The sequence below is a fragment of the Moschus berezovskii genome, chromosome 5 (genome assembly GCF_049115385.1).
Source record: "Moschus berezovskii isolate FMDL1 chromosome 5, NW_MosBer_1.0, whole genome shotgun sequence".
Classification (NCBI taxonomy): domain Eukaryota; kingdom Metazoa; phylum Chordata; class Mammalia; order Artiodactyla; family Moschidae; genus Moschus; species Moschus berezovskii.
This window is the reverse complement of record NC_142464.1, coordinates 70,412,485-70,435,161: the sequence shown is the minus strand read 5'-3', so window position 1 is coordinate 70,435,161 and position 22,677 is coordinate 70,412,485. Positions and strand designations below refer to the sequence as shown.

Sequence of the window (22,677 nt, the reverse complement as noted above, 5' to 3'; positions counted from 1 at the left end):
GTGTAGCAAAGTCCGTGCAACTCCAGTTCAAAAATTCACTCAACCAGCACGTCCAGACTGTTGTCCCCTAACAGGTTTTTGGTTGTTGTTGTGATAGTTTGGCTTTGTGTTTGCATTTATGTCATGTTGGGCCAGACATTTTTCTCTTCCAGATCAATGTGATTTTTAATTACATTTTAGTCCTGCTTTTTTTAAATTATGAACATAGAGATTATTGATTTAGTAACATTCCCTTAAATTTTCCATTTGTCTTAAATATGCTGGAGAAAGTTTCTCTTTATTGTTCCTTAATTTTGTAGGCAAAGTTCAGTTTTCTGCTTTTAAGAAACTGCAAAATATATAAGAACATGTCACTCTATTAGTTAAAGATTTGTTTTTAATCAAATTATAAATTTAAGTTACAAAATATTTTTAATATTATAAATTCAAATTTTGCATTCTGATGGCTATAATTATCAAGAACTATTTTTTAAAAAGGTTAAATACTTTGACGAATTAATTCTACTTCTAAGAATTCATTCTAAAAGGAAAAAGAAAAAAGAACAGGAGGAAATTTTGGGAGATGATGGGATATGTCTGTTACCTTGATTAGGTGATGGTTTCATGCATATGTCCAAATTCACCAAATTGTATACATTAAATGTGTCATTTTGTATGTCAATTTTACCTAAATTAAGCTATGTTTTATTCAAAGTAATTCATCCTAAGAAATTGAGATATTTAGGATTTCTGAAAGAATATTCAGTTCTGAATTATGTGTAGTAGGAAAAACCAGAAGCAAGCTAAATATTCAAAATAGTAGGGGATATATATCCATTTCCATTAACATCATTTTAAAGGGTATGTAACAACTTAAGAAAAAAGTATTATATAATGTAAAGAAGAAAAGGAACAGGATGTGATGTTGCATATAGGTTTCCAGTAAGATAAGTCTTTGAATGTATATAAATGAGCTACATGAATATAACCAAAGCAGAAGACAATAAATGGTGATGATATTAGTATAGGAAATTATTTTATTTTCTAAATAAACAAAATTTTTAATTATGATAAAATCTTTAACTACCAGAAGATAGATATTTTAAAGGGGAATTAAAGGTCTAAAATTTTAATGGCATAAAATATATTCTCTAAAGTGTCTTTTAGGAAACAAGATTATACCTAATTTTTTTTAAATCTTTGATTGCCTATTGGTATAGTTCTTTTTTGATTCAACAAGTGGAACCAATCCTGACTTAAATAACAAAGACCTTATGAAAGAATCCCTTCAAAATTAAAAAGTAAAGCAAAGAAACGCCATTTTCAAGAGAATCATGAAAATACTATGTCAGTGAAGCTCTTATGCACTGGTTGAGTAACAGCAGATTTTAAATACTGAATTTATGGTTTCCACATTCTAACTTGGGGGGGTTGGACTGTTTTTTCCCTAGATCTGGTTTGCCTTCGTGAATGGCTTTTCTGGACAGATCCTCTTTGAGAGATGGTGCATAGGTCTTTATAATGTGGTAAGTTTAGGACTTTAAATTATTCCTGTTCTATTGAATACTTTGAGACAGAAGTTCACCCTGCGTTTGGCTACCTGGTATAATGACTAGTTTGTGCACTTTAGATGTTTACAGCAATGCCACCCTTAACTCTGGGAATATTTGAGAGATCATGCAGAAAGGAGAACATGTTGAAGTATCCTGAATTATACAAAACATCTCAGAATGCCCTGGACTTCAACACCAAGGTAGGAACCAGTGCCCTGGCGGGACTTGCTTTATTGCTCCAGTTGCTTGGGGCATCGGTCTTCTAAAGCCAAGGAAACTCCAGGCTCCTGACCATGGCAGGCCAGATTTGCTTCAGGTTCTGATATGACCTGAGAAGGTGTTTGGGTTTGCTGTGAATTTAAACTGTAACCAGAATTCACTGGAGTTTGCCAGGCAGCAGTAAAGTAGGCATGGCAGGCAGAGGGGGTGACCCTCTGACTTTCTGTTTTTGAAGTTTTGTGGGGAAATGCTCACTCTTCTCAGAGGTCAGTCATCCAGGACAGTCTTTACACATACAAAGTGATGAGGGATGATATATCATTCTTTACTCATTTTCTGTTTTATGAAATAACTTTGTCTTCATTGGAATATTAGATTGTATTAAGCATTAAAAATATCATCTCTGGTAGATAACTCATTTACCAACAATAATCATTATTTACAATCATTATTAAGCCATAAAACTTAATATAAGATAAAATATCCAACATTTTATCTAAAATCATATTCCAGGTTTATAGCCTATATAGCAAGCCATGGACTTTTGTCATCTTTGTGATCCACAGTATTTCTTCATCCCAGCAACAAAAATATCTATTTCCTGCGTAGTTCACTTTCCTGCAGTTATGTATTCTAAAGTGTTTCCACCAGTGTTTGTTAGTAATTCAGGTTTCTATCCAGTATAACTAAGGAGTTTTATTTGTTGTTTTTTTGGTTTCTTTAAGTTTTGTAACAGTCAAGGTAGATGTAAGTTTCAAACTATAATAAAAGTATCAAATACACCTTCACAAATTTTTTCTCATTTAATATAGTACATGCTGGTTATGTTATGCATGTTATGTTACCAATAATTATATGTAACCTTATTTTGGTGTTTTGAATTTAGGAAATTAATGTAGGATATTTTAAATTTTATTATTTCATAAAACTGTCAAATGACATTTGTTCTCAGTATACCAGGGGAATAGAGTGAGACAGGTGTGTCAGCGCCTCTAACCTCATACAGTAAATGATGGTGTTAAGTTTATTGCCAGGATGTTATTCATCTTCTGAGATGAGGTCTTCATGAATGCACTGTACATACATGTCCCAGTGTGCAGATGCGTACAACTTGAGGGATGATATAACTGAATTTGGTTAAATTAAAAAAAAAACCTACAGGTTTTTTTGTAGAGTGGAGGACAAGTGGGTTTTTATAGAACCCACTGGTTCTATAAAGTATTTTAGTGATCTTTTAAAACTGTTGCTATTTATAATATGCAATGTCTATGCTTTAATTTCTTAATATTTTATTTTTTGCTTTTTTAAAAACTTACCCATGCCTAGCTAAAAAGTTTTTCATTACCTATGGTGAGTATTTTCAAGTGACAGAAAGCCACAATTGGGGCAGATACAATGGACCATGAGCTCCTGTTTCCTTGAAAATGTAATCGGAGAGCTAGGAAGATTCCAGGCTTTCTGGCAGGCTAACAATAACCCTCACCAGCCCAGAGTTACATCAACCTCAGCCACACATCCCCATTTCCCATTGCTGAGGCTCCATGGTATCTCTTGAGAGTTGGCTTCCCAGCCACTGCCTTGACCTTGCTCCTGTTGCTTATAAACTGATCCTCACAGGATTACCCAAAACCATTCCTAGAAAGTCACATCCTTTTGTACCCTGTGTATAGGGCAACTTAGAAAGTTCTGTGGCCAGTGAGAAAGTGTAACTGGTCATATATAGTTTTAACGTGAGAACAGCCTTCCTTGTATTTTTTGCTTTTCTTGTGTACAAAATATCTCATAGTCTGTAAAGTCCTGGCATTTATAAAAGTCACCATATCAATCCAAATAGAGTATACAACTTCTGTATTCATTTAAATATTTATAGACACACAAGCTGCCAGCAATTTTTATAGGGTTTATGGATTTTTCTAATGATTTCAGTGAAAATTGTTTGAATAAATCCCATATAAACATTTTAAAATTCAGGAACAAATGGTTACAGAATGCACAGTTGTATACACAGCAGTTGCTCCAGGTCCCCAGTGTAGAAGCATTGTTGCCCTGAATGACGACGATTACGTTTGTTATGGTAAAAGGGGTCGGAGGTGCCGAGGTCGTGACAGGGGTTAAAGGATTAACATGTGACAATAAGTATCTGTCAGGAAAATGGAAAAGTAGAACTAATTTTTCTTGCACCCACCTGTGCTTTCTGTCAAATAAAAACTTGCAGTAATGACGTAGTGAGGAGAAGAGACAAAGGTTAATGAGTAACATAAGTTCAAATGTGTAATGTATTGGAGCGTAAATTGGATCATACAATCCAGTGTGGCTGGGTGAACTAACAAAGGAGGTTGAGATCACAGTGGAAAATTTTGGGAGGCAGGCAACTTAATTTCTGTTGTTTGAACAGCTTAAAACTATTTTAATACATGCCAGTTTTATTTAGCATACGTTTTGTTTGCAAGAAGCACTTCTGAATGACAAAACTGCAACCCTTCAAAGGGCCGTAAGAGTTCTAAACAGTTTTTCTATATCTTAATCTTTTACATCCATGTTACAAAGAAAAGACCAGTGATGCTTTCTTGTTAATACGATACAATAGATGAGAAAGCAATAACTATTAAATGATATTATAATTGTATGAAGTTTGATGTTGACAGGTGTTTTCAAATTGTGAAAGTCTTTTATAACTTCAGTCCTGGTAAAAGGCTTTGCTTTGAGGAACTATGCAATTTAAATGTTACACTTGTTATTTTTAGTGTTGTGTGTGTGGATGTGTGGGTGTGTGTGGAAAAAGAGAATGCACTATATCCTTACCATTTAAAAGTTTACACTTTTATTGCACATGGAAAAGAAAAAGTAGGGATCTCACCAAATTTCAATCTTTTCAAAAGTCTTTTCATCTGAAATTATGAAAATAGTCCCACTTAAAGAATTTAATGATCTAACAGTAATTTTAAATTTTATTTTCTTCTTCAGGCAGAAATTTAAACTTTTAATCCTTGGTTTTTAGAAAGAGAAAAAATTTCAGTGAAGCTGAAAAAACATTTAGAGAAACATAAAAATAAATAAATGACCCATGAAGGTCTAAGAGGCAGAAAATGTCTGTCAGTTCTATTAATTCACAGTGGTGGCCCGACAGAAACACGTTTTGTGAATCTAGCTCACAGATAAAAAGAAAGGTCAGAGTTCGCAGAGCTAGTTTATCGCAAATGGTTCTCATGGATTTTTGTTTTCCCTCAGGTTTTCTGGGTTCATTGTTTAAATGGCCTCTTCCACTCAGTTATTCTGTTTTGGTTTCCACTAAAAGCCCTTCAATATGGTAAGTAGGAAGGATATGAATGCTAAGAGGTGACTTTTTACTGTTTTAGAAAAATGATTCATTGTCAATATATGTTAAAAATTATAGCGATGTTTCATTTTATGATGTTTTTTTCCTTAACCTAAAATACATGCATCTAAAAGTTGTACACACTTTAAAGAGTTTTAGTATTCCTTTGGGAGCAAAGTGATTTAATATATGCAGAGCCTTTCTTCTCTACTTCTCATGTTTTCAAAACTTGCAGAGAGTGAAATTTTAGCATTTTTTTTTCCCTCTGTTGTTGTATAGTTAGAAGACAATAGTGCTGATATTGTATGTAGTCTATTTATTATACCTGTGAGACTTGTATCAGCTCTTTATATTGAACCTAATCAGACATGCTAGTATTTTCAAGTACTTGAGCTGGAGCTTTGAATGAGATTTTCAGTATGTTTTTATGTTCGTCTTGGAGTGTAAGCTTTTATCTCTGCTTGTTTTGAGGGGGTGATTTTATTGTGTCAGTTTTGAGAGATGGGATCATGGTGAATTTCCTATACACATAAAAATGATTAAGTAGTCACTTTAGAGAAGTGGTCCCTGGGATGCTTAAGCTGATGCTGCTATGTCCGGAGCAGACCTTGCCCTGGGATCCGGAGGAAGACGGGTGAGCATTCAGCTCACAGACATGTACATCAAACATGACACACACGTCACCCGAGGTCTGCGCATCCTTCAGCGGTACTAGCTGTCTTCGCGGCCTGAGTTAACACTGGCCCATGAGGTGCAGGGCCAGCTCTTCTGTCCCACCAACAGTCTCCTCTCCAAGCTGCCAGAGGCATCCTCATAAAACATAAATCAGACCAGGTGCCTCCCTCCTCAGAACCCCACCGACTCTATCCCATTTAGAACCAAATCCACAGCCCCAGCCTTGGCCAACCCCGCCTGACTCTCCTTCCGCCCCACCACTGCCACCCCAGCCAGCTCCCAGCCTCACAGTGCTCCAGCCCACAGGCCATCCATCCGCTCTTCCTCGACCTCACCAGGTGTCCCAGCTGCTGTCTCCTCCCACCCTCTGTGCTTGGAGAAACACTCCCGGATCGCCCTGCCTCAAAGACCCTCCAACCCTGGCCCCTCTGCCCTTGACACTCTCTCCCCATCCTCTTTATCTTCTTGGTGCTTGCCTAGTGGGAGTGATATATTTGCACTTTTTTTTTTTTAATTACCGTTCTGTTAGAACCAAAGCTCCAGAAGAGCAGGGCACTGTCTGTTAAGTTCGCTGTTGTTTCCGTAGTGCCCAGAACAGTGCCTGGCTCACTGTAGGCTCCCAGTCCATCACAGATGCCTTCATGAGACCCTGCAGCATGAGTGGGGGAATACGTATCACAGACAAGGCAGTAGCTTCCATGTCCTGGTCGGAGATTTTCATCTCCATCCTACATTCATTGCTCTGCCAGTACAAAGTGAATAGATTCTCATTACTAGACCCTGGAAATAGCTGTGGTAAAATCTAATTAAATATAAAATATTGACCCAGTGGGCCAGGAGAATCATAATGGCATTTTTTCAATAAAATTTAGATACATAAAATTCACTCTTTTATCCTAGATGATTCAGTGGTTTCTAGCACAGTCACAGAGCTGTGCCAGTGTCCCCACCCTCTGATGCCAGAACACTTTCATCACCCCTTATGCATGAGCAGTCACTCCTCATTTTTTCATCCCTCTCCCCTAGCCCCTGGCAACCACTGATTTTTGTCTCTGTGGATTTGCCCGTTCTGGGCATTTCATAAAAATGGAGTCATGATACAAGAATTTAACTGATCCTTATTGTGGCATAAATCAGGACTTCATTCCTTTTTATGGGTGAATAATATTTCATTGTATGGATAGACCACATTTTGTTTATTCATTCATTCACTGATGGACATTTGGATTGCTTCCACTTTGGGCAACCATGGGGTGTTGAAATCCAGGGTACAATATAGGACTTAAGTAAGTTTTCTAGGTAGTTTATTTTCCTAATGCAAAATCAGTGTAGGCATGAAAAACTTGGACTGTCCATCACTGAAGCTATTTAGGTACTCTAAATTAGAAAAAAAAAAATTTGAGTATCACAAAGCAGACAGCATCCAAAACACCTTACCAATTCAAAACACTTTAGGATTGAGAGGTTTGAAAGGAATTCCCACCTAATTCCAGCCACAGAGAAACAGATCCCAGGATTCCCTCTGCATTTGTCTGGGGAACTGCCAAGCCCTCCAGCCTCACCAGAAGCAATTCACAAGGGGTGCTGCCTGGGGAACCCAAATCTAGCCAAGTCCAGAGAACGTGTGTTTCCTCTTTTCAAGAGATAAATGACATATAGCATAAATTGTGTTTTAACATTCTACTTTTTTTGCCTTTTTTTTTTTCTGTTTTTAAATAAGTTTTTGTTTTCTTTAACTTTTAAAAGGATGAGCTACAGAAGAGATAGTTGTATAATATATGGCTAAACATTCATTCACTTGCTTCAGTGTTTCTCAAAGTATGGTCTACAGACACCTGAGAATACTCAAGATCTTTTGAGGTCCATGAATGAGGTCAAAATTTCAGAGTTTCAAATTTTTTATATTATCAAGACATTATTTGTCTTTTTCATTGCCGCTGCAAAAGCTGCAGTGGGTAAAATTACTGGGACCTTGACACAAACAGTGGCACAATTGTACTTCTGCTGCTGCTAAGTCACTTCAGTCGTGTCCGACTCTGGGCAACCCCACAGACAGCAGCCCACCAGGCTCTGCCGTCCCTGGGATTCTCCAGGCAAGAACACTGGAGTGGGTTGCTATTTCCTTCTCCAGTGCATGAAAGTGAAAAGTGAAAGTGAAGTCATTCAGTCATGTCCGACTCTTAGCGACCCCATGGATTGCAGCCTGCCAGGCTCTGCCGTCCCTGGGATTTTCCAGGCAAGAGTACTGGAGTGGATTGCCATTGCCTTCTCCAACAACTAGATTTGTACTAGAAATCATTCTATTCCTCACTACCACCCACCCACATTAAAAAAAAAAAGTTTCCCTGAAGAATACCCTTGAAGAAGCTGTAAACCTAATACTTTTATTAAATCCTGAAACTTGATACACATCTTACTAATATTCTGCATGACAAAATGGGAAGTATGCATAAAGTACTTCAGCCGCACATCAACAAGCAGCAGCTTTATCCACTAGAGTGTCTGGGGAATTGTTTGAGTTATCAGCTGAACCAGCTATATCCATGAGATTACAGAATCATGCATAAGTAAAAGATCCACTGAGAATGAACTTTTCCAGTGATTTTTTTTTTAAGGTTGGGTGCTAAGTCACTTTAGTCATGTCTATTTGTGACCCTGTAGACTGTAGCCCACCAGGCTTCTCTGTCCATGGGATTCTCCAGGCAAGAATATGGGAGTGGGTTGCCATGCCCTCCTCCAGGGGATGTTAGGAATATTTTTTATTGTTACACGGGTTTAGACCATTATGTAAGTTTTGTGGGTACAACAGTCTATCTCTATTAGTTTGACATGTGCTGCAGCATGTTCACCAGCAAAACAGTTTCAGATTGCACTGCAACTAACCTTTAGGAAACTATCTCCACATCTTTAAGAAATGATTTGAGTTTTTAAGTAGTATCAAGGAACAGCCACAGTTACTAGAAAAGGTTATCAAATACTTCTCTCCTTTATAACTCCATCTCTCTGTGAAATTGGATTTCCCTGGTGGCTCAGAAGGTAAAGCGTCTGCCTACAATGCGGGAGCCAGGGTTCAATCCCTGGGTTGGGAAGATCCCCTGGAGAAGGAAATGGCAACCCACTCCAGTACTCTTGCCTGGAAAATTCCATGGATGGAGGAGCCTGGTAGGCTACAGTCCATGAGGTCTCAGAGTGGGACACGACTGAGAGACTTCACTTTCACTTTTATGTCAACCAATACAATATGAGAATCCAGTTCTATTAAGCCGGAAATTGTAAACATGTAATAAGAGCTTATAAAAATGTAAAACAATAGCAGTTTTCTCACTAATTTTGCTTGGGAGAATAGGTATCAAATAATATAATATTTGCTTATATTATATATATTGAGTTTATTATTATTACTTTTTTTTATTTATTTATTTTTTTATTTATTTATTTTTTTTTTATTTTTAAAAAGAATTTTATTAAAAAAGCACAAATGCAAAGAAATGAACAGAGGAAAATTTATGCGTCGAACCTGGACTGGTCACTTATGATAATATACATGCTACAATTCCATTCTCTCCAATCATTCCACCTTCACCCTCTCCCACAGAGTCCCAAAGACTGTTCTAAATGCCTATGTCTCTTTTGCAGTCTCTTATACAAGGTTCAGGTTACCATTTTTCTAAATTCCATATATATGCGTTAATATACGGTATTGATGTTCTTCTTTCTGGCTTACTTCACTCTGTATAATTGGCTCCAATTTCATCCACCTCATTAAAACTGATTCAAATGCATTCTTTTTGATGGCTGAGAAATACTCCATTGTGTATATGTACCAAAGCTTTCTTATCCATTCATCTGCAGATGGACATCTAGTTTATTATTATTATGCTCAGATAAATCAGTATATGTTTTTAAAACGTCTGTCTCAATTTCTAATTCACTTTCATGCATTGGAGAAGGCAATGGCAACCCACTCCAGTGTTTTTGCCTGGAGAATCCCAGGGACGGGGGAGCCTGGTGGGCTGCCGTCTATGGGGTTGCACAGAGTCGGACACGACTGAAGCGACTTAGCAGCAGCAGCAGCAAATATTAATAGATATGAAACCACATAAGCAAAAGCTTTGGAGGATTCTTAATCATTTTTAAGAGCTTTAGTTTGCAGCAGCAGCAGCAGTCTAGAGACCAGAAAATATTAGCATAAATAATTTACCTAAATCATCCAAATGCTGAATTGGATAAACCCAACAACAGCTTTTAACTTTTTTCCTTGATTCAGTTTTGAAATTTATCTCCAACTTCCTTATGACAAACCAGCAATGACTATAAGATTTGTTGGATCCAACTACAATTATTTTTCATAGCTTTTTTGTATTGGTTAGGGAAGGCCACATAGCAGAAGCATGGAAGTCCAGGATATCTAGTCAAAGCTATGGTTTTTCCAGTAGTCATGTATGGATGTGAGAGTTGGACTATAAAGAAAGCTGAGTGCCAAAGAATTGATGCTTTTGAACTGTGGTGTTGGAGAAGACCCTTGAGAGTCCCTTGGACTGCAGGGAGATCAAACCAGTCCATCATAAAGGAAATCAGTCCTGAATATTCATTGGAAGGACTGATGCTAAAGCTGAAACTCCAATACTTTGGCCACCTGATGCGAAGAACTGACTTGTTGGAAAAGACCCTAAACTGGGAAAGATTGAAGGCAGGAGGAGAAGGGGACAACAGAGGATGAGATGGTTGGATAGCATCACCGACTCGATGGACATGAGTTTGAGTAAACTCCAGGACTTGGTGATGGACAGGGAGGCCTGGCATGCTGCAATCCATGGAGTCGCAAAGAGTAGGACAGGACTGAGCGACTAAACTGAACTGAACTGAAGATACTTTCAGTTATTTTGTAGATCCGGGTTTATTAATTTGATTCTATAGAAGTTTGCAGATTTGTTGCAGGCATTTAGGTTTGTCCAAAACAAACCCACAAGACATGTTAGCATGTCAGATCCTGTGTCCTTAATCGTGGAATACCCCATAGAGAAAGGTGTCTCATAGGTCTCTGGACTGTGCGTTAAGCCGTCTTCCTGGCTACTTTGATCTGAAAAACGTAGAGAAGCGGCAGGGTCACACTGTGACTCATGGCTGGGTGCTTTATACATTTAGCTCATTTTAACCTCAAAATCCTTCTAGGGTAGGTAGTTTCACTCAGTCTTTTAAGTGAAGAAACTGAATTCCATGGAGATTGATTATAAACAACCCAAGATGACACAGCTTGTAACAGAACCTGGTCTGTATCTCCAGAGCTCACCTGGCTCATCTCTTTTTCATTACAGCACCACACTCCCCATCTCCTCTCATAATTTATCTGACATATTTTGTCCTAATATGTTAGGCTTTGAATCCATATTATCAAATATGTGCATAAACAGAATACTGTATGACACATATCTTGGGTTTTAAATTTTTCAGTGTTACCAAATGATTAAATATTGTGGTTTGTTAATTTTCATTTGATTTTTTGTAACCAGCAATAGTGATTTTGATGGTTAGCACTACTCCCTTCATCTGAAGCCATGTTTGTTAGTCCTTGCTGGAATAGCAAAATACTTTTAGACATACCCCTAAATTCAGCGAGACATACCCCTCAAAGAGCCATATGCCCGGGATTACATTGGGGCTCCCCAGACCTCTGTGAGTTGCCTTTTTGAATCCCCTTTGGTCTAATGACAGCAAGTTTATTGAAAGATAATAAGAAATCTCCCTAAAACCCTCTCCTATTGTTAACAAAGTTCTTTATTAGGGGTTCAGAATGCCTTCTCCTGTCTAACTGCCCATAGCACTAAGCTCTACTTGTAATGATTTATTTTTTCAGTCTCACAAACCCTGAGAATTGGTTAACAAGTCTAGTTTCCTTCTTCATTTTGGCTGCTGGAAATTTGATTTTCATCTGGGACCCATGTTAGGCAACTTTATGTGACTTCATACCATGTTTTGTTCCATTTGCCTCATTTCTGGCTCCATTGTATGACCTCTGGTCCCCCTTCTTTTGTCCAACACTCCAAAATTGATTAATCTTCGAATGGATTCTGAATTTATTTCCTTTCCCAACAAACCTCTCTTCTTTTCATGTAGGCACTGTATTTGAAAATGGGAAGACTTCTGATTACCTGCTGTTGGGAAACTTTGTTTACACAGTGAGTGCAGGACATTTGCCTCGTTTGCATATGAAATTGAATTACTTCATACGAGCTCATTTTATTTTCATATTTAAATGTGTGCATTTCTGTATTTAGGGGTTGTTCGCACATCCCTTTAAAAATGAGATGAGATGTTTTGACTGTTAAGAGGTTATTTTCCATTAGGTTATGAAAATGTCATTTAGGTTCACTGACTGTGTAGACCTTTGGTGGTTCTTATTTTCAGTATTCCTTCTGCACTTATTGCCTCACTTTCCCTTTTTGTCTTCCTTGTCCTTTTTCCCTCAGGTTTATTTTATTGCCCTTGTTCGTACTTCCTTGCTTTCCTAAACTCATGACAAATACTACCATGCTATCCTTGGGTGTTTAACCAGTAATTATTCTAGAGTCACATTAAAAATAAAATGCCAAAAAAATTAAAAATAAAAAAATCTCCATTTTTTTTGAGATATTTAAGCCACCCAAGACATGGACTCCACTGTATGAAATCCCTGTGTAAACGCTTGTGAGGGATGCACAAATGAGTGTGAGCCCCACCCTGCCTTTCAAGAGCCAAAAAATGTTTTAAAACCATTTTTTCATCTAAAGTCAAAAGTTCCACTGGGATACTAATGCCGAAGGTAATACAGTTAGTCTCCAAAAGATGTTCCCTCCAACCTTCAGCTCTGAATTCTCCAGCCAGTGTCCTTTCCTCTCGTGTGTCCCGCCTCCATGGCTTCACAGGTGGGGACTTGTGTGCTGTCCTAAATATTAAGCGGCCATTGATACGGCTGATTCACTTGGTGGAAAAACTATAATGTGATATTTAAATAACTGATTAATAGCAAGTTAAGACTACTGAGTAACAGAGAGATAAAGATTTTGGCAAATCTAGGCTCTCCTTTCCGTTGACATCAACCCACTCAAGTAGTAAAAGAAAAAAAAAAAGGAAAAACACATTTGGGAGCCTAGTGGTTTGTTCTCATACAACATGAGTGCAAAACAAATAATACATGATGGACTAAGTTTAGATATAATCAGTAGACGTCATTGGATGTCTCAGAGACATTTTAAAGTATCCAAGTCTTAATAGGGAGTATTTCCTTCATTTTGTGTCAAAATCTCTCTTATTTTAGAATCTTTTATGTAGTCTAAATTAAATATTTAAATTGTAGTAAAGGTTGTATTTCTACAGCTCTTTATCCTGAATTGCTATTAGCTGTCCTGCTGAGAAAGCCCAGGTGCTTCACTTTATCCTGAGTTTATGACCCAGTGGGCAGCATCTAATAAACCCTACAGTAAGCAAAAGTAGGACTGTGCACTTAAGTACTCACTAATCACCAGTGCTAGGCAAGCACCACACTTCCATCCTGGCAAACTATTGGAAGTGCCCCGATTTACTACTAGCAGTATTTAGTATGTAATTTTTATCACAAATAGATAATCATAGGTAATGCTGCAATGCTAAGCACCATTCTTGTTATTTTATCTATAAAGTGGTAAGTTTTATCAGATCCCAGTTTACAGATGAAGGAGACAAGACACAGAGAGCTCACTTGCCTTGTTCCTTATGAGAACGGCTAATAAATGATGGAGTCTTGAGTACACATAGTCTGACTCCAGGGCAGTGTAGTCTGACTCCACTTCAATGTTATGCTATCCTATGGAAAACACAGGGCAGTTCATTACATCTGGGTCCCCTCCTTTAGAATTACTAGCATGGGCACCAGTGACAATGGATGTATATCGCATGGAGATGTAACACGCTCCTACATTCTGCTCTGCAGAGTTTCTAATAAGTCAAGTTACAGAATAAATGTTCAGATTTCTAAATATCCAGTTATATTGCTTTTATAATTCATCTTTAAAATTTAGAAAGTGAAGTCTTTTACTCCAGATGATGTAAAATAAATTTAAAGCAATCTTAGGAACCCAAGATTACTGTAGACCTTAGATGATTCTCCATCACTCTTCATGAATTTTATGAGAAGTAGGCAGGCCCATGCTCAGGAGGTTTGTGGCTGGACTGTCGGGCAATGACGATGAGGAGAAGTCAGGGAAAAGAGGCAGGAATGTAAGACTGTACGTGGCAGTTCCAGCCGGTCACAGTCGTAATGTTCAGCCATCAACTCACTCACTTGTTTCTTTGCTGGTTGGACGTACAAGTCCAACTGTGAATAATCTACCAGTCCATTTTATGAACTATCATATTTGTGAAGTAAAATAATGTTTCCCTTCTGTTCTAGTTTGTGGTGATAACTGTGTGCTTGAAAGCTGGATTGGAGACATCATATTGGACCTGGGTAAGAGGATCTTTAATCACAAACATAATGGGAATATCCTATTTATTTACACATTACCATTAGTGTTCATTGTTTTTCGTTATAACTTTATGTGTCCCTTTATGCTAGTTCCACAGATGGTTCTGTAGGGGTTCAGGACTGGAGGGAGGAGAACAGGGGACTCTAGCTTGGAAACATTGAGTAAAAACTTAAATAAGTGTATGTATCACAAGACTTCTCAGAGTCCTTAATATGTGGTTGGTTGGATGTTGTAAATATGCCTAAAAGTGGGAGGCCTTCAAACTCATTGACTGGGAATCTTTTCATGGTAGAGTATGTCACAAGACATGCTCATTGGAAAACCCATTGGAAAATGATTCTGAAGACCACTAATATTAGTGAAAGATTTGTCCTCAGACATTTGCAGATCTCCAGCCTGAATGAAAGAAGTTCCATTTTAGATACATTAGTGTTGAAGTACATTCACATCCAGGTAAAGAGACACAGTAAACAAAAAGAAAGTTAGATGTTCAAGGGAAAGGTGGGCAGAAGAAATCTGAATTTGACAATCCTTAGCACAGAGATTCAGAGAAGGCAATGGCAACCCACTCCAGTCCTCTTGCCTGGAAAATCCCATGGACGGAGGAGCCTGGTACGCTGCAGTTCATGGGGTTGCAAAGAGTCGAACGTGACTGAGCGACTTCACTTTCACTTTTCACTTTCATGCATTAGAGAAGGAAATGGCAACCCACTCCAGCGTTCTTGCCTGGAGAATCCCAGGGACGGCGGAGCCTGGTGGGCTGCCATCTATGGGGTCGCACAGAGTCGGACACGACTGAAGCGACTTAGCAGCAGCAGCAGCAACACAGAGATTAGTATTCACACAAGTATCTTAGCATCTTTCAGTCAGAGCATACAGACAAAAACTAGGGAGACTTAAAGATGGTAGCAGATGAAACTGATAAGAGTGAAAGGTGAGACCCACCAAAGGAGGTGGGAAAGGAACATACCACAGGTATTATATCATCATAGAAGAGACGTATTTCATGCAAGATCCAGTTAAAACACGTAAATTCTTAGTTAATAATTGCCATAGGTAACATTTATGGATATGGTAAAAAAAATAAATGAGGAACTTGGTGAAATCTTCAGTGTGTGAGTCCTCTGTCCACCCGCAAGCCTCTGACACGGATTCCCTCCCTCCACAGTTCAGCCACATAGCCATCTGGGGCAGCATCGCACTCTGGGTGGTATTTTTCGGAATCTACTCATCTCTGTGGCCTGCTGTTCCGATGGCCCCTGACATGTCAGGAGAGGTAATGTATCCTAATAACAGATAATCTGGCAAACCATAAAAATTGGCATTCATAAATGAGCCTTAATTGCTTGGCTTGGGTTTATATTAAAACAGTATTCACCAGTTTAAAAAGCTATTTTTAAGCTCCACAGTCGTGCGTGATAAAAATTGAGAGAATATTTTAAACTTGGGCATTTTACTTAAATCTGACTTACCCTTTCATAAGCATTGCTGGGATAATAAAATATGGTTGTCAGGAACTTGAATCCTGTTAAGACTATCCATACAGAAGATGCCATTTTAAAATTAGACCATCAATCCACACATACTTTTTGAATAAGAGATTTGGGGAAATGGTGAGTTTATGTCTTGGGACAGTCTGTCTTTTCTTCTGTTATCTTTCATTCTAAAGAAAAAGGCTACTATCCTGTATTAAATGCACTTTTAGAGTTGTCTTAATGACATCAGTTTGGTTTTCATTTTGAAAGAGTTAGGCTATCTGACATTTTAGCCTTATCATGGTCTACTTTCAATTCCATCTGTCACTTTCTCATTACACTGGTAGGAATTGAGTTATTAGGTGTTCGTGGGGAGTGTCATAAGATCTCCTTTCGTACAGAAGGGATTCCAGCAGTAGGAGAGTGTATTATTTCAATTGCAGGAAATTTGACATAAAATGTATAAAAGAAAATGTGGAAAACATTTCAGGATTTCCTGTGACCTCACAGTAACTTGCAAATCAAGGTAACATGAGCTCCGTTATAGTACATTGTTTTCCCGCAGTCACAGGAAACCTTTCCAGGGGTTTCTATTATTTGTTTCCCTAAGTACTGCCTGAGTACCTTTCACTTTTGACAGTCTGGTTTATAGATCATTTTCATGAAATTTTATCTGACAGCATCCTGCTTTTTATAAATTAGCAGAATGCAGACACATTAAAAAAAATTTGTGGCTAAATTTATTAGAGAGAGGCATTATATACTATTACAGCAAAACCAGACATATTGAGGAGTATGTACTTCCTTCCACCAAAGGGAAGGCTCCTTCTGAAACACAGACTGTGAACTCAAGAAAATTTACAGCATGTATTTTAAGGAGAACAAAAAGAAAGCTGTGAATATGTCTCCTTCCCTTGATTTGCATCCTTTTTTCTTGAAGGAATAAAATCAAAGATTGCATGTGTCCACTTATGCCACCTGGATATTCCAGTCCTTCTCTGTTTTTATTTGACATGCACTGTCTGATTGGACCTGCTTTTCCCCAAGGTTGATTCTAACTTAATACCTTTTTCATTAGACCTCATTTTACCTCATGTCTGAATGTTTTATTTTCAAAATGAATGACACAGAAGATTTTGAAATCGAGATAGTTTGAGCAGCTGTAGCCAATCGCTTTGAAGACAAGAACAGAGTTTTTGACCACCTACTTCTAGGACAAGTGTGAAGTTTGACTGGCTTTTAGCCAACCAAATATAATTCTACCCTTGCCTGTAGAATTCCTGGTATTACCCAAACACAAAACTTAATATCTTCTCCTGAGATTTGCGGTGATGCTGTGTTTAATTCAAAGTGAAATGAATGTCAGTACCCCATCACATTTCTGTTCACTTCATATACAGTGGGAAGTGCTAACAGGGCTTCTTTTTCTTGTTTTATTGCTACTAATACTTTGAATATAATGTTTAAATAACTAATGCCCCATGGAAAATAGAAAGAATGGATTAATTCAGCTGTTGGCTTGGCTAACTTGTCCAAGATGTAAATTTGTTTAATGCATTTAAAGGAAAGAGTAATACTTTAAAATTATGTAGTACCTGGTGCTTACAGAGTGTCTTGGTGTGCATATATGTGTAAATGAGCTTCACGGTGACTCCAAAAAAGGAAGATGACAAGACCACCACTCACGTTCTCTGGGAGAGAGAGTCTGCGTTCACGGTTTCCTGGGCACAAGGGTTTTAGGACCCAAAATGTTATAGCAATACTCTACTTTTTAATCTTTTTGTTGTTCATAGTCACTAATTCTATTACAATCCAGTTAATTTCAGAAAGAAATAACTACCCTTATATTTGCATTTTTAATCTTAAAATTCTATATTTTAGCCAAGAATGTAGCTAAATGTATATATGTGAAAAATTCATTTATGTACACACATATATATACACACACACACACACATATATCATTGGCCAACTATCTTGAGTAAAACTTACTTGTTCATCCTTTTAACTTTCTCAGCAATATACTATTACAGTGTATTACAAATATTTTATTTGTATATTATAAGTAGCAATATAGTGTTGTAAATAACACGGGGATAAGTACAAATATTAGTGTTCCCTGACTTGACATGTTTTACATAATCCACATAATGAAACACAACCCCAGGCATTTTCCAGAAAATAATAATGCTGTTATAAAGGATTCCTGGTGTGCTGTGAAGGTAACTTTCTGTCACTGCTGCAACAGGGTTGTGAGTGTCTAATCCAAGGACCCTACCCCTAGGACTCCACATCGCTCCTGTTTTGATTTGGTGGCAGTTCCTCCCTGAAGTAAATAATTAAATATGTGTGTATGTTTGGGTTGTCTGAAAGGCATAACAAGGCCATCCAGCATAGTAAAGCATTAATAGAGATGGTTAGGCAGATTAAAAACAACAGCCCCAGTCCCCCCATCCTGGTTCAGGTGGCATTTTGGAGGATGAGGTACTATGGGGTTTAAAAGGAATTGACACAATAGAGAAGCTCTTCAAAAAGACAGCTAAGAATCTGGGAAGAATAATGCTAAAAATGCATAAGGTATATTGAATGCTTTGAGTATTTTATATGCATTTATTCTATCGATTCAGCAGCTATTTGTTGAGATTCTACTGTAGGTCAAGCACTGTGGATTCATTAGTGAATAAAATAAATAAAAACCCATGCCCTTCTCAATGTTTCTACTGGAAGGAGACAAAATAAGTGAAATATAGATGCATAGAAGTGTTATAGAGAGAACACAGCAGGCAAGAGAAACTGCGAACCATGACTCCCATTGTTTCCCTCACCTTGTGGCTTTCACCCACGGTCCAGTCACGGGCACTTGAGGGGCTTGAGAGAGGGGTGTCCTGATCTGACTTGTGCTTTAGCACCAGGACTGTGACCACGGTGTTATGAACTACCTAGGAGACTGTTGCAAGAACCTAGGCCAAAAGTAATGGTGGTTTGGGCCAGGAGGGCGGTCGTGGTGAAAGGGATCAGAGTCTGAAGCTAATTTGAAGGTTGAGCCCATAGGATTTGCTGACAGATTGGATGTGAGGGGTGAGAGGAAAAGAAGTCGAGGCGGACACCATCGTGTCGGTCGTAACCATTAGAACATGCTTGTCCTCAACTCACTAAATCCTCCCAGCAAACTTGTTTCCGTACTCGTTTTACAGATGAGAAAACAGTGGCCTAGCGAAGCTAAGTACCTCATCTGATACCCAAATCTGAAGTGACAGAGGACAGACTTAGCCATGTGGTGCATGGTCAGCTGCCTTACCCGCTGCCCCGTGCTGCTCCTCTGATCATGTTGATTCAGAGGAAGTCTGAGGGGACTCCCCCTCGTTGCAGCTATTTCAGGGATCTGTGTCGATGAGGTCTCTGTTTTCTGATTTCCTGACAGCAGTGGCTCCGCCATGCTTCTCTCCCCGTGGGCATGGCGGTGTCCCGGCCTTCGTCCCTCCACCCTCTGCATCCCAGCCGCTTTGCTCTCCCTCCTCCATACGTGTCCACTGCCCCTTCATGTCTTTACTGATCTGCTCCGACAGAATGATGTCGAGTGCCCTATTCAGTTCAGTTCAGTTCTGTCACTCAGTCGTGTCTGACTCTGCGACCCCATGAATCACAGCACGCCAGATCTCGCTGTCCATCACCAATTCCTGGAGTTCACTCAAACCCATGTCCATTGAGTCGGTGATGCCATCCAGCCATCTCATTCTCTGTCGTCCCCTTCTCCTCCTGCCCCCAATCCCTCCCAGCATCAGAGTCTTGTCCAGTGAGTCAGCTCTTCGCATGAGGTGGCCAAAGTATTGCAGTTTCAGCTTTAGCATCAGTCCTTCCTGTGAACACCCAGGACTGATCTCCTTTAGAATGGACTGGTTGGATCTCCTTGCAGTCCAAGGGACTCTCAAGAGTCTTCTCCAACACCACAGAGTGCCCTGTTAGTGTTCAGTAAATGATTGTGAAGTAAAACTGCTTTTTTCCATGCTTGTTTGTTTTGAACAAACACACAAGAAACAGTGGCGTAGAGGTGACAGAGAGGCAGAGTTCGGCTCGGATAAGACCGCGGTGCTGACGTCCAGAGATTTCCGCAGTGTAGTGATTTCCGGGAGCGGAACAGGATGCCAGCCTCATTCAACCAACCGCAGCCCCTGCCACCAGCGCAGCTCAGCAGGCCATGCTCCTCTGCGCCTGCGAAGCTCCTTCCAGAGCCTAAGGGTCAGGTGCTCTGTGGACCTGTGTCCAGTGTTTGCTCTCCAGACAAACATCTTACATGTTGAAGGGCACAGATTATTCTGCTCCAGTTAGCGTTAACTGGAACACAGGATGCAAATTATACACAAGTTAGGCAGCTAATTATACACGAGTTACAGGTATGAGTCTCAGGCTTCTACATTCAGCTTGGACACATACTCATACACTGATCAGGACTTTATAGTTGTTTCCAATCTGTGTTCTTGATGTGTCTTTTCAACCATCTGGAGACAGAGCCATTTCTCTCAATATGTTGAAAGAAAATCCTTGTTCACAAAGGAGAGGAAAGAGAACTAGCCTTTATTGTGCACCCATTTTATTCTCCAGGCACTGGTTTTGATCCCAGGCATTCATTGTTTCATTTAAATCCATATCACAAACCTATGGAGTAAGCAGAGCAATAGCAAGTCACCCAGAGAATTCATCCCAGGTTTTCCTCTCAAATCCCTTCATTTGCTCTAACATCCTGAGGAACTAAATACCTTCTCTTTAATGCCCATTCCTGTTCCTTACTCTCAGATAGGGACGCTTTCTTTTCTCCTTGCAACCGTTTTCCTTGCATTCTATTGATTTCCCTGATGTATCTGCTATTTCCTAGGATAACCAGAGCCCTGATCAGTTTCCCCTAGTTTGTCAGCCATAAAAGCATCCCCATCTCTCTTTAAAAGTGCCTAGATTTTTAATTCTCCCTTCTCAACACCACCTAACTCCCTCAACACACTTACAGAGACTCTGTCTCACTTTGTATCCCAACTTCTCATATCCTCTTAGCAATATCAGCATGTCTAATACCCACTCGTTAAATATATATAATATATATAAATATATATATAATTGAAAACCCAGTCAACCCACATCATCAGAGAATGGACAGTTGCCACTCAGATGATAGTAGGACCTCATTTACTGAGGGTCCGTCATTGTCATAAGTACTTTTCATATCTTCACTCACTTAACACTGAGAACATTTAACACAACACTCTAAGGTAGTTCCTGTCATACATTTCACCGATACAGAGTGGTTAAATAATTTTCTCAAGGTCATACAGTTTGTAAGTTATCTCTGCGCTGCCTTTGGAACACAGCCAATCTTTCCCCTTTACCACTATACACACTGTTCTCTGTCCCTTTACATTTTTTCTCTCGCCTTTTCACGTCTCTGCATTTTTCTCCCAGCCGTTAGTATAAATGCCTTCTAATGTCAGTTCCCCAATCAAAGTACTCACTTCCGTCTGGTTGGTCAACTAAGCCATCCATTGTCTGCATATAATATTTCCATCTTCAGCTGTGCTCAGCTGCCTGTATCACTAATCAGGCATCGTAACCTTCCTCCTTCCTTCAACACATTCTACATGCCTGAAATTACCAGAAATCCATCCCCTAGATATCTGAGCCTTTAGGGCAGACATCAACCACTCCAGCCAGGGCCAGAGAGGACTCTTCTCAGTTGGTGGGCAGGGTGGTGTTGCCATTTGGGAAACATTCCTTCCTATAGTTTTGTTTCCACTACAGTAATTCTACATCTCTGCCCATAATAAGATTCAAATGATAATGATTAACAAGCATTCCAGTACCACAAATATTGAAATATTTAGCTATTAAGAAGGAATTACGACATCACAGTAGGGGGAGAGTGGATTCGGCAAAGGTGGAGAGTGAGACAATAAGAAATTATTTAGAAAAGGAAAATAAAGAGAAAATACCGTGACAAGCTTGACTGCGACTTTAAATATGTCACTGTCTTCCCCTCCTCTCACAAATATGGTTGTGATTTAAGGGGAGGACTTTTTTTTTTTTCAGACTTGACTTGTATTTTTTCACACCAGCACAACAATTTATGGGGCAAGGTAGACCCTGGGGAGAAGTGCTATGTTATATAAACATATGCTGGCCTGCTTTTTCTGACTTGTCTCAATGATGTTACTGAGTATTTCTTGAAGTTTCAGAAGGAAATGTTTTAGGCACTCTGATTAGTACACCAGATTACAAAATAAGAAGCAAGTCCCATCAAGGATCATTTCATATCACAATGAATACCAGAAGGTTAGTAGTGGCAGAACTTTCCAGTGCATCGCAGCCGTGTAGACACATACTGTAAAGTCTTCCCGAGCGCCATCTGGTTCTGCTCTCCCTGGCCTGAGGGATCTATAAAACTACTGAAGGAAATTGAAGTTAAGGAACGAGCATGTGTTTTACAGAATTTCAGATCTCTTGATTGAGGTTTGTAAAGTCTCTCTGAAAAACAATAAAAATCTTTGTTGAACCCTTTACTGTCACCCCTGTAGGAAAGGTATTAATAAACCACATTAGTGGTATGATTTTCCTAAATTTTGCTGTTGCCCATTTTACCAACATGGTGAGTTACTTTACATATGAGGAATTTCCTGGTTTCAAATAGTCCTTATTCATCTCTGAGCTTTTAATTACCTAGATAGCATGTAATAATTTATAGGTCATAAGACCTGCCCTGGTGGATAGGGTGGGGCAGTGTTTTGATATGAAAGAGTTTCATCCAAGATTACTAGGTTTAGCCAAGTAGCCTTAGTAGAACAACTGCTCTAAACTCTATCAGATGTTCTTCAGTCAACCAGCAGTTGGGATCCCATCCAATAAAACATGCCATTGGTCACAGTCCTCAGAGCCCTGACAGTGAAAGAGACAGGCAGACTATCACGGATCTTAAAGAAACTGGCCACATGGCCACTTCC

At 39.0% G+C, this 22,677-nt stretch overlaps 1 protein-coding gene across 5 annotated transcripts in view; it reads left to right on the top strand.

The window, feature by feature from the left end:
- The window catches only part of ATP8A1 (ATPase phospholipid transporting 8A1), a 244,089-nt gene that overhangs the window by 191,006 nt on the left and 30,406 nt on the right, over window positions 1-22,677 (top strand). For all 5 annotated transcript variants that reach the window (XM_088836319.1, XM_088836317.1, XM_088836318.1 and 2 more), the window contains 6 exons: window positions 1,431-1,505; window positions 1,610-1,732; window positions 4,980-5,058; window positions 11,857-11,918; window positions 14,147-14,203; window positions 15,391-15,498. In XM_088836319.1, the coding sequence (XP_088692445.1) occupies window positions 1,431-1,505; window positions 1,610-1,732; window positions 4,980-5,058; window positions 11,857-11,918; window positions 14,147-14,203; window positions 15,391-15,498 (504 nt within the window). The remainder of the gene's footprint in view (window positions 1-1,430; window positions 1,506-1,609; window positions 1,733-4,979; window positions 5,059-11,856; window positions 11,919-14,146; window positions 14,204-15,390; window positions 15,499-22,677) is intronic.